Source organism: Sebastes fasciatus, chromosome 10 (genome assembly GCF_043250625.1).
Source record: "Sebastes fasciatus isolate fSebFas1 chromosome 10, fSebFas1.pri, whole genome shotgun sequence".
Lineage (NCBI taxonomy): Eukaryota > Metazoa > Chordata > Actinopteri > Perciformes > Sebastidae > Sebastes > Sebastes fasciatus.
The window spans coordinates 20,805,840-20,817,808 of NC_133804.1; the positions used below are offsets into that span (position 1 = coordinate 20,805,840).

At 39.2% G+C, this 11,969-nt stretch overlaps 4 protein-coding genes across 6 annotated transcripts in view; 1 reads left to right on the plus strand and 3 right to left on the minus strand.

Moving 5' to 3' along the window:
• Window positions 1–11,969, minus strand: part of LOC141775507 (protocadherin alpha-C2-like) — a 213,456-nt gene that overhangs the window by 158,063 nt on the left and 43,424 nt on the right. Inside the window, exon 1 of one of the 2 annotated variants that reach the window (XM_074648949.1) lies at window positions 4,906–7,418. The exons of the other annotated variant lie outside the window; for it this stretch is intronic. Within the exon in view, the coding sequence (XP_074505050.1) occupies window positions 4,906–7,281 (2,376 nt within the window). The 5' untranslated portion in view covers window positions 7,282–7,418. Of the gene's footprint in view, window positions 1–4,905; window positions 7,419–11,969 lie in introns of those variants that run through there. 2 annotated transcript variants of the gene reach the window in all.
• The window catches only part of LOC141775515 (fibroblast growth factor 18-like), a 305,178-nt gene that overhangs the window by 123,302 nt on the left and 169,907 nt on the right, over window positions 1–11,969 (plus strand). The gene's annotated exons all lie outside the window — the stretch shown is intronic.
• Window positions 748–3,443, minus strand: LOC141775499 (protocadherin alpha-8-like). Its single transcript, XM_074648928.1, has one exon. The coding sequence runs from the start codon at window positions 3,139–3,141 to the stop codon at window positions 751–753; it is 2,391 nt and encodes a 796-aa protein (XP_074505029.1). The 5' UTR covers window positions 3,142–3,443; the 3' UTR covers window positions 748–750.
• On the minus strand, window positions 8,216–11,563 carry LOC141774841 (protocadherin alpha-3-like). Its single transcript, XM_074647655.1, has one exon. The coding sequence runs from the start codon at window positions 11,499–11,501 to the stop codon at window positions 8,964–8,966; it is 2,538 nt and encodes an 845-aa protein (XP_074503756.1). The 5' UTR covers window positions 11,502–11,563; the 3' UTR covers window positions 8,216–8,963.

The window sequence follows — 11,969 nt, forward strand, 5'->3', positions numbered from 1 at the left end:
ATGTGTGCATGTTTAATGACTATTTATTTATCTCGAAAAGTTACCCAAAACTAGTGTAGTGATGACGAGGCTGCTCTCTCTAAACACGAACCCTCCTTCTAATGAATAAAAAACAAAACTATTCAAAATGTTGACAATATTGTAGGTAACACGTGGGAATATGGTTACTTCATTTGATAAAGTTATATGAATTAAAACACTGACATGAAGTCACTGTGGTTTGATATAACTTATGGACACATACTGGGAAATCAGAGAACACATGCTTAGTACCATGGACAGCGATTACGACAAAATTTACTTATGTCCAGCTACATTTGGTGATAGTTTTCCATTTCAATACTGTAAATAATGTACCGCGGACACTGGCTTATTCAGGGACTTTTCCAGGAAAACAAAAGAGTAGCCAACAGATCCAATGCATACCAAGGCCCCAAGACAGCATGTAATATGTGCAGTAAGACAAATAAAATAGTCATATAACATGCCACAGCTTTAATAAGTAATAGTCAGCTACAAATTCTGATGAAAAGCAACTAATCTTAAATATGAATTTACATCTATTGTTAAGTCATCACAAGCTTCCCCTCGGTTTAATCATGATCAATATGTTTCCTCTCTTAACTGATTGATTTGCATCAACAACTTAACCATGCCTTAATGCTTTACTTTCTGGACACTAAGCAGGTAGGTCTCCACAAAACATATATGCTTCAATGTGAATGTCATTCTTTGGAAAAAAAATCGTATTTAAAAATATCTTACCTCTGCAGTCGCAGACCTCCTGTCAGGGAGCACTAGTGTGTTGGCATGGCTGCCCGGGACTATAGTAGATCCTATACTCATTCTGGGTCCAACTAACATGTACCGTTTGTCTCCAGATCTGTACTGGATGCTGTGGCACAGTGTCCCATCATAATTAGGCTCTGGTAGATATTTAGAAGTATAGTCTGTGGATTTAGAGCACTGCATTGCAATCAGCACGATGATACTGATGAGAAAAAGTACTGAAACTGATCCCAGGGTTATGATCAGGTAAAATGTCACATTGTCCTCCTCGTCAACTTTAGTTGCACTTTTAACATCAGAAGCAGCAAAAGCTTCTTTGGGCTCCACGACTTTGACAATCACAGTAACTGTTGCTGAAAGTGAAACGTTCCCATTGTCTTTTACCAGTATGACCAGTTTATGCGCAGCCTCGTCCGTCTCTGTGAATGTGCGAAGTGTTCTGATCTGTCCTGTATAGCGGTCCAAACCAAAGAGACTGTGGTCAGTAACTTCCTGCAGTGAAAACAGTAACCAGCCGTTATATCCTATATCAGCGTCATAGGCTCTGACTTTAGTCACCAAGTGTCCTGCGTTCACATTGCGGGGAATCTCCTCCACACCTTCAGCAGAACCGTTAGAGCTGACTGGATACAGGATGACTGGAGCGTTGTCGTTCTGATCCAGAATGAACACGTTCACTGTGACGTTGCTGCTTAGTGACGGAGTTCCAGAATCTGTGGCAACAACTTGGAACTGGAACATTTTCAGAATTTCAAAGTCAAAACTTTTTAGAGCCAAAATATCTCCAGTTTCAGAGTTTATGTTGAGAAATGAAGTAACTTTATTATCTTCCCTTCCATCTCTGAGAATATGATAGGAAATAAGTGCATTCTCTCCCTCGTCACGATCAGAGGCTCTTACAGAAAACACAGAAGCTCCTGGCTCATTAGCTTCAGTGACATAGAAAGTATATGGACTCAGTGAAAACTCTGGACTGTTGTCATTCACATCTGACACCACAACACTTATTGTCTTCTCAGACGACAATGAAGGCTGTCCAGCGTCTTTTGCAGTTATTGTCAGTTCATATTGTGACTCTTTCTCTCTGTCCAGAGGAGATTTTGTCACTAATGAGTACATTTTGTCTTTTAATGATGGTGATAAAGCGAAAGGAGCATCCTCACTTATGGAGCAAATAACTTTTCCATTGAGACCAGAGTCCAAGTCATTTACACTGATAAGAGCAACTGTAGTTCCAGGTCTGGAATCTTCAGGGATGGAGCTTGAAAATGAGGTAACTTCAATCTCAGGTGCATTATCATTCACGTCTATTATCTTGATAATGACGCTTTTTTCTGTAGTTAGTGGAGCGAGACCCTTATCTGATGCTTCAATTTCAATCTCATATTTGTCCTTCTCCTCATAGTCTATTAAACCTTTAACAGTTATCTCGCCTGTTAATGCATTTATATCAAATAGGTTTAATATGTTTTGATTCATACTGTTGCTAAATGAGTAAACCACTTCTCCGTTCGGACCATCATCTAAATCAGTTGCATTCACTTGTATAACTGTTATACCTACTGGAGCATTTTCAGAGAGTGTAACAGAATAAACATCTTTAGAAAAAACAGGCGCGTTATCATTAACATCTAAAACCTTTACTAGAATATTCATAGTACCAGATTTTGGAGGTTTACCTCCATCCAGTGCGGTCAATACTAATGAGTGGCCTCCTGCTGTTTCTCTGTCTAAAGATTTTTGAACAACCAATGTTGGTATTTTACCATCTTCTCCTTTATCTTTAACTTCCAAACGGAAGTGATCGTTTTGACTGAGTTTGTATTGCTGCACGGAAAAATGACCACTGTCTCGATCTCGTGAAGGTTTTAGCTGAAATCGTGCTCCGGGCAACACCGACTCAGAAATTTCCAACCGCTTTTCTTTCTCTGGGAAACTGGGAGAATGGTCATTTATATCCAGCACTTCCACGTCAACGTAATGGACCTCCAGCGGGTTTTCTAGCACGGTTTTCAGATTTATTAAACACGTACTGCTCTGCGCGCAAACCTCTTCTCTGTCAATCTTTCGGCTCACATACAGGACACCATCATTCTGATTTACATGGAAAAGAGGATCCGCATTACTAGAAACAATCCGATACTTCCTTTCCTTCAGTGTGTTTTTATCTAATCCCAGATCTTTTGCTATATTTCCAACCACAGTTCCTTCGTTCACTTCCTCAGAGATGGAATATCTTGATTGAGCCGAAGCCACGCTCCACAAAAGCACAGCAACCACGCAGCCGACCAAACATCCTCTCGCCCTTCGTCTCTGGTATCTTCTTTGTTCCATGGTTAAACCCGAAAACATCAGTAATCCATCACAAGAACAAAAACTCCGTTATAAAAAAGAATCCCGCACTTTCCTTTATGTAAAATCTGAATTCTCTTCCTCCATAGTCAGAAACGGCAGGATATTCGGCAACAATGAGAACAGAATAGGCTGCGCTAATATCGAAGAGAGAATGTTGTCAAGAGCTGGAACCCAAATGCAATGACGACAATCTCGTTTACTGCTGACTTTTTACATTATACTGCCACCATGAGATCAGACATCTCACTACAGAAAAGTCGAAGGGTTTGTAGCACATTAGATAAATAGTACATCATTGTTTTGAAGTTACCGCAAATCTCTGACCAAACGAAGCCGAGTCACTGAAAAGAGGTGAGGAGGTGGACTCCTTAACTGTTAGAAAACAATGCCTTTCAAAACGGTTTGAGGATTGTGCAGAACATTTGTTATTATTATGTGTTTCATATGATTAAGTTGTATTAATTAAACCACAGAGATTATGTCATTTCGTGTTTGAATGTCTGATATATTTCAAGAACAAATATTGGAAATTGAGAGCAAAACACTTTCAGCACCATGGACAGCGACTACCACTGACTGCAGTTGTCTCTGGCCACATATGGTGAAAGTATTATAATTGTGTCTCAAGTTAATTGTAAATTCCAGCATATTTTGATTTTTTCATGCAGCTATGTTTTACCAGAGACTGTACATTATCTGTTTCCTATGGCTAGTGTGGGTTTAGTGACACTGCTGATGCAGCATGCCCCTCTATCTGCAATCAGCCAGCTCTCCTTTGTTGGATGCATGATTTTTCTCATCTAATCGCACAAGCAACAATAACTGTAACTACCTATTTATAGTATCCACAATTTTGAAATATCATGCATTTGTACAAAAAAAGAGAAAAAAATAAATGAAAATAGAAAGGCAGTATTAAAAAAATGTCAATTCATTGAAAAATAACTTAACATTGTAACATAAAGACCAACAAGCATTACTCACATTATGGCCTGCAAGAAGTGGAAAATAGCAAACAGTTTGCAAAGTCAAAACTGTATAAAAGAGCAATAATAATGCTGATATTGCTTTTCATAGTAGAGACAGCATTCCTGAATTTGAATTGACTGATATAATGCCCAATGCAGGCTCACACCTGCAATATAAAACCAAAGAACAGCCAGCGAATTCCACGCCATATTTTGCAAAAACCATAACACAGCCCCATGACAGTGCAGTATGTGTGCCATAAGCAAACAGACATATCAATTAATCAACAAACAAAACACAGTTTTCATAAAGCTCTCCATCTGCTACAACAGTCCTTCCTATGCCACTAATTTGAAATATGGATTTATATTCACTGCAAGAGTCAGTGCCATTCAATGACCACAATGTTTTCCTAACCTCAACCAAGCATTTATATTATTTGCCAAAACTTAACATAGGCGAGGAAAAGGTTTTAAAACATGGACAATAAGAGCTTCTCCGATACATCCATTCTAACCATATTTGGAAAAAACAATCATTAGGCCTAAAATGTTCTGATATTGTTTGCTGAAAGTTTGTTTCATATGTGGACAAAAACAAGCTTGTAGGTGTCCTCTAAACATATAGTGGTCAATAGAACAAAACAACAGTAAATGCTTGTTTAAATATGCCAAAAAATCAGTAAAGATGCTGTAAATGTAATAGATGATAGGCTGGACTGATTAATGAATGGACACATGAATAACACTGCCAGTAGAAACAAGCCAGGGTTTTCACAAAAAAAATTCTTACCTCTGCAGTCGCAGACCTCCTGTCAGGGAGCACTAGTGTGTTGGCATGGCTGCCTGGGACTATAGTAGATCCTATACTCATTCTGGGTCCAACTAACATGTACCGTTTGTCTCCAGATCTGTACTGGATGCTGTGACACAGTGTCCCATCATAATTAGGCTCTGGTAGATATTTAGAAGTATAGTCTGTGGATTTAGAGCACTGCATTGCAATCAGCACAATGATACTGATGAGAAAAAGTACAGAAACTGATCCCAGGGTTATGATCAGATAAAATGTCACATTGTCCTCCTCGTCAACTTTAGTCGCACTTTTAACATCAAAAGCAGCAAAAGCCTCTTTGGGCTCCAAAACTTTGACAATCACAGTAGCTGTTGCTGAGAGTGAAACGTTCCCATTGTCCTTCACCAGTATGACCAGTTTATGCTCAGCCTCGTCTGTCTCTGTGAATGAGCGAAGTGTTCTGATCTGTCCTGTATAGCGGTCCAAACCAAAGAGACTGTGGTCAGTAACTTCCTGCAGTGAAAACAGTAACCAGCCGTTATATCCTATATCAGCGTCATAGGCTCTGACTTTAGTCACCAAGTGTCCTGCGTTCACATTGCGGGGAACCTCCTCCACACCTTCAGCAGAACCGTTAGAGCTGACTGGATACAGGATGACTGGAGCGTTGTCGTTCTGATCCAGAATGAACACGTTCACTGTGACGTTGCTGCTTAGTGACGGAGTTCCAGAATCTGTGGCAACAACTTGGAACTGGAACGTTTTCAGAGTCTCAAAGTCAAAACTTTTTAGAGCCAAAATATCTCCAGTTTCAGAGTTTATGTTGAGAAATGAAGTAACTTTATTATCTTCCCTTCCATCTCTGAGAATATGATAGGAAATAAGTGCATTGTCTCCCTCGTCACGATCAGAGGCTCTTACAGAAAACACAGAAGCTCCAGGCTCATTAGCTTCAGTGACATAGAAAGTATATGGACTCAGTGAAAACTCTGGACTGTTGTCATTCACATCTGACACCACAACGCTTATTGTCTTCTCAGACGACAATGAAGGCTGTCCAGCGTCTTTTGCAGTTATTGTCAGGTCGTAATGTGACTGTTTCTCTCTGTTCAGAGGTGATTTGGTCACTAATGTGTACATCTTGTCTTTTAATGACGGTGACAAAGCAAAAGGAGCATCCTCACTTATGGAGCAAATAACTTTTCCATTGAGACCAGAGTCCAAGTCATTTACACTGATAAGAGCAACTGTAGTTCCTGGTCTGGAATCTTCAGGGATGGAGCTTGAAAATGAGGTAACTTCAATCTCAGGTGCATTATCATTAACGTCTATTATCTTGATAATGACGCTTTTTTCTGTTGTAAGAGGAACAATACCTTTATCTGATGCCTCAATTTCAATATCATATCTGTCCTTCTCTTCATAGTCTATTAAACCTTTAACAGTTATCTCGCCTGTTAATGCATTTATATCAAATAGGTTTAATATGTTTTGATTCATACTGTTGCTAAATGAGTAAACCACTTCACCGTTTTGTCCTTCATCTAAATCAGTTGCATTCACTTGTATAACTGTTATACCTACTGGAGCATTTTCAGAGAGTGTAACAGAATAAACATCTTTAGAAAAAACAGGCGCGTTATCATTAACATCTAAAACCTTTACTAGAATATTCATAGTACCAGATTTTGGAGGTTTCCCTCCATCCAGTGCAGTCAGTACTAATGAGTGGCCTCCTGCTATTTCTCTGTCTAAAGATTTTTGAACAACCAATGTTGGTATTTTACCATATTCTCCTTTATCTTTAACTTCCAAACGGAAGTGATCGTTTTGACTGAGTTTATACTGCTGCACGGAGAAACGACCACTGTCTGGATCCCGTGAAGGTTTTAGCTGAAATCGTGCTCCGGGCAACACCGACTCAGAAATATCCAACCGTTTTTCTTTCTCCGGGAAACTGGGAGAATGGTCATTTATATCCAACACTTCCACTTCAACGTAGTGGACCTCCAGTGGGTTTTCTAGCACGGTTTTCAGATTTATTAAACACGCACTGCTCTGCGCGCACACCTCTTCTCTGTCAATCTTTCGGCTCACATACAGGACACCATCATTCTGATTTACATGGAAAAGAGGATCCGCATTACTAGAAACAATCCGATACTTCCTTTCCTTCAGTGTGTTTTTATCTAATCCCAGATCTTTAGCTATATTTCCAACCACAGTCCCTTCGTTCACTTCCTCAGAGATGGAATATCTTGATTGCGCTGAGACCACGCTCCACAAAAGCACAGCAACCACGCAGCCGAGCAAACATCCTCTCGCCCTTCGTCTCTGGTATCTTCTTTGTTCCATGGTTAAAACCGAAATCATCAGTAATCCATCACAAAAACAAAAACTGCGTTATAAAAAAAGAATCCCGCACTTTCCTTTATGTAAAATCTTAACTCTCTTCCTCCATAATCAGAAATGGCAGGATATTCCGCAACAATGAGAACAGAAAAGGCTGCGCTAATATCGAAGAGTGAATGTTGACAAGAGGTGGAACCCAAATGCAATGACGACAATCTCGTTTACTTCTGACTTTTTACATTATACTGCCACCATGAGATCAGATGTCTCATTGCAGAAAAGTTGAAGGGTTTGTAGCACATTAAATAAATACTACATAATTGTTTTGAAGTTACCGCAAATCTCTGACCAAACGTAGCCGAGTCACTGAAAAGAGGTGAGAAGGTGGACTCCTTCACAGTAAACAAGCAAACTAAAAATTTCCTTCAAATAAAGTTAGAAAACAATGCCTTTCAAAACGGTTGGAGGATTCTGCAGAACATTTGCTAATATTATGTATTTCATATGATTAAGTTTTATTAAATAAACCACAGAAATTATGACTCTTTGTGTTTGAATGTCTGATATATTTCAAGAACAAATATTGGAAATATTTGTTCCAGTGGTAATCGCTGTGGACAGCGATTACCACTGGCTGCAGTTGAGTCTAGCCACATATGGTTAAAGTATTATAATTCTGTTTCAAGTTCATTGTAAACTCCAGCCTTTTTTTTTTGAAGCTGTTACGTTTTATCTATTTCTATGAGAGACTGTACATTATGTGTTTTCTATGGCTGGTGTGGATTTGGTGACTCTGCTGATGCAGCATGCCCCTCTATCTGCAATCAGCCAGCTCTCCTTTGTTGGAGGCATGATTTTTCTCATCTATCGCACAAGCAACAATAACTGTAACTACCTATTTATAGTATCTACAATTTTGAAATATCCTGCAATTATACAAAACAAGAGCAAAAAAAAAAAAAATGAAAATAGAAAGGCAGTATGAAAAAAGAAACAATTCATTGAAAAATAACTTAACATTGTAACATAAAGACCAACAAGCATAATCACATTATGGCCTGCAGGAAATGGAAAATAGGAAACAGTTTGCAAAGTCAAAACTGTATAAAAGAGCAATAAGAATGCTGATATTGCTTTTCAAAGTAGAGACAAAATTCTTGAATTTGAATTGAGTGATGTAATGCCCAATGCAGGCTCACACCTGCAATATAAAACCAAAGAACAGCCAGCGGATTCCACGCCATATTTTGCAAAAACCATAACACAGCCCCATGATAGTGCAGTATGTGTGCCATAAGCAAACAGACAAATCAAATAATCAACAAACATGCCACGGTTTTCATAAAACTCTCTGTCTGCTACAACAGTCCTTCCTATACCACTAATATGAAATATGGATTTATATTCACTGCAAGAGTCAGTGCCATTCAATGACCACAATGTTTTTCTAACCTCAACCAAGCATTTATGTTATTTGCCAAAACTTAACAATCCCTTAAAGTTGACTTTCCACATAGGCCAGGAAAAGGTTTTAAAACATGGACAATAAGAGCTTCTCAGATACATCCATTCTAACCATATTTGGAAAAAACAATCATTGGGCGTAAAATTTTCTGAAATTGTTTGCTGAAAGTTTGTTTCATATGTTGACAAAAAAAGCATATAGGTGTCTTCTAAACATATAGTGCTCAATATCTGTATGATTAAAAAAACAAAACAAAAGTAAACGATTGTTTAAATATACCAAACAAGCTGTAAAGATGCTGCGAATGTAGTAGATGATAGGCTGAACTGATTAATGAACGGACACATGAATAACACTGCCAGTAGAAACAAGCCAGGGTTTTCACAAAAACATTTCTTACCTCTGCAGTCGCAGACCTCCTGTCAGGGAGCACTAGTGTGTTGGCATGGCTGCCCGGGACTATAGTAGATCCTATACTCATTCTGGGTCCAACTAACATGTACCGTTTCTCTCCAGATCTGTACTGGATGCTGTGACACAGTGTTCCATCGTAATTAGGCTCTTGTAGATATTTAGAAGTATAGTCCGTGGATTTAGAGCACTGCATTGCAATCAGCACGATGATACTGATGAGAAAAAGTACAGACACTGATCCCAGGGTTATGATCAGATAAAATGTGACATTGTCCTCCTCGTCAACTTTAGTTGCACTTTTAACATCAGAAGCAGCAAAAGCCTCCTTGGGTTCCACAACTTTGACAATCACAGTAGCTGTTGCTGAGAGTGAAACGTTCCCATTGTCTTTGACCAGTATGACCAGTTTATGCTCAGCCTCGTCTGTCTCTGTGAATGAGCGAAGTGTTCTGATCTGTCCTGTATAGCGGTCCAAACCAAAGAGACTGTGGTCAGTAACTTCCTGCAGTGAAAACAGTAACCAGCCGTTATATCCTATATCAGCGTCATAGGCTCTGACTTTAGTCACCAAGTGTCCTGCGTTCACATTGCGGGGAATCTCCTCCACACCTTCAGCAGAACCGTTAGAGCTGACTGGATACAGGATGACTGGAGCGTTGTCGTTCTGATCCAGAATGAACACGTTCACTGTGACGTTGCTGCTTAGTGACGGAGTTCCAGAATCTGTGGCAACAACTTGGAACTGGAATGTTTTTAGAGTTTCAAAGTCAAAACTTTTTAGAGCCAAAATATCTCCTTTTTCAGAGTTTATGTTGAGAAATGAAGTCACTTTGTTATCTTCTCTTCCATCTCTGAGAATATGATAGGATATTAGCGCATTGTCGTTCTCATCACGATCAAAAGCTTTAACAGAAAACACAGAGGCTCCTGGCTCATTAGCTTCAGTGACATAGAAAGTATATGGACTCAGTGAAAACTCTGGACTGTTGTCATTCACATCTGACACCACAACGCTTATTGTCTTCTCAGATGATAATGGAGGTTGACCAGCATCTTTTGCAGTTATTGTCAGGTCATAATGTGACTGTTTCTCTCTGTTCAGAGGTGATTTGGTCACTAATGAGTACATTTTGTCTTGTAAAGACGGTGATAATGTAAAAGGAACATCCTCACCTATGGAGCAAATAACTTTTCCATTGAGACCAGAGTCCAAATCATTTACACTGATAAGAGCAACTGTAGTTCCAGGTCTGGAATCTTCAGGGATGGAGCTTGAAAATGATGTAACTTCAATCTCAGGTGCATTATCATTCACGTCTATTATCTTAATAATGACACTTTTCTCTGTTGTAAGAGGGGCCAGACCTTTATCTGATGCTTGAATTTCAATTTCATATTTGTCTTTCTCCTCATAGTCTATTAAACCTTTTACAATAATCTCACCTGTTGATGGATTAATATCAAACATATTCAACATATTTTGATTCATACTGTTACTAAATGAGTAAACTACTTCTCCATTTGGTCCTTCATCTGAATCTGTTGCATTCACTTGTATGACTGTTTTGCCAACTGGAGCATTTTCAGACAGCGTAACCGAATAAACATCTTTAGAGAAAACAGGTGCATTATCATTAACATCTAAAACATTTACTAGGATATTCATGTTGCCAGATTTTGGAGGTTTCCCTCCATCCAGTGCCGTCAGCACTAATAACTGACTTCCTGCAGTTTCCCTGTCTAAAGGTTTTTGGACAACCAATATAGGTATTTTACCATCTTCTCCTTTATCTTTAACTTCCAAACGGAAATGATCATTTTGACTGAGTTTATACTGCTGCACGGAGAAATGACCACTGTCTGGATCCCGTGAGGCTTTTAGTTGAAATCGTGCTCCGGGTAACACAGACTCTGAAATATCGAGCGTTTTTTCTTTCTCTGGAAAAGTGGGAGAATGGTCATTTATATCCAGAACTTCCACTCCTACGTAGTGGACCTCCAGTGGGTTTTCTAGCACGGTTTTCAGATTTATTAAACACGTACTGCTCTGCGCGCACACCTCTTCTCTGTCAATCTTTCTGCTCACATACAGGACACCATCATTCTGATTTACATGGAAAAGAGGATCCGCATTACTAGAAACAATCCGATACTTCCTGTCTTTCAGTGTGCTTTTATCTAATCCCAGATCTTTAGCTATATTTCCAACCACAGTTCCTTCGTTAACTTCTTCGGAGATTGAATATCTTATTTGCGCCGAAGCCACGCTCCACAAAAGCACAGCAACCACGCAGCCGAGCAAACATCCTCTCGCCCTTCGTCTCTCGTATCTTCTTTGTTCCATGGTTAAACCCGAAAACATCAGCAATCCATCACAAGGATAATAGCTTCGTTGTAAATACGGAATCCAACACCTCCCTTTATGCAGATATGACTTCACTTCATATCCAGAAATTGGGGCAAACCGACCATTTACACAAAATAAGCCCAGAAACGATCCTGCCAGTATCGAAGTGAGAATGTTGTCAGGAGGTGGAACCAAACAGCAATGACGACAAGCTCGTCTAACGCTGACTTTTTACATTACACTGACACCATGCGACATTTTTTCTCATTGCAGACATTTATAGTATATACTACACTTTAGATCAATGTTAGTTTGATTTTTTAAGACCTGAAAACTAAGCCAAACACATTCAGCACCAAGGACAGCGACCGCGACGTTTTGCAGTTCAGTACACCCGTTAGAGTAAGACATTATCAATTTTTTTTCCGGTTCTTTAATTACACTGAGTTGACTTGAAGAGGTTTTTTCACAACCACATTGTAT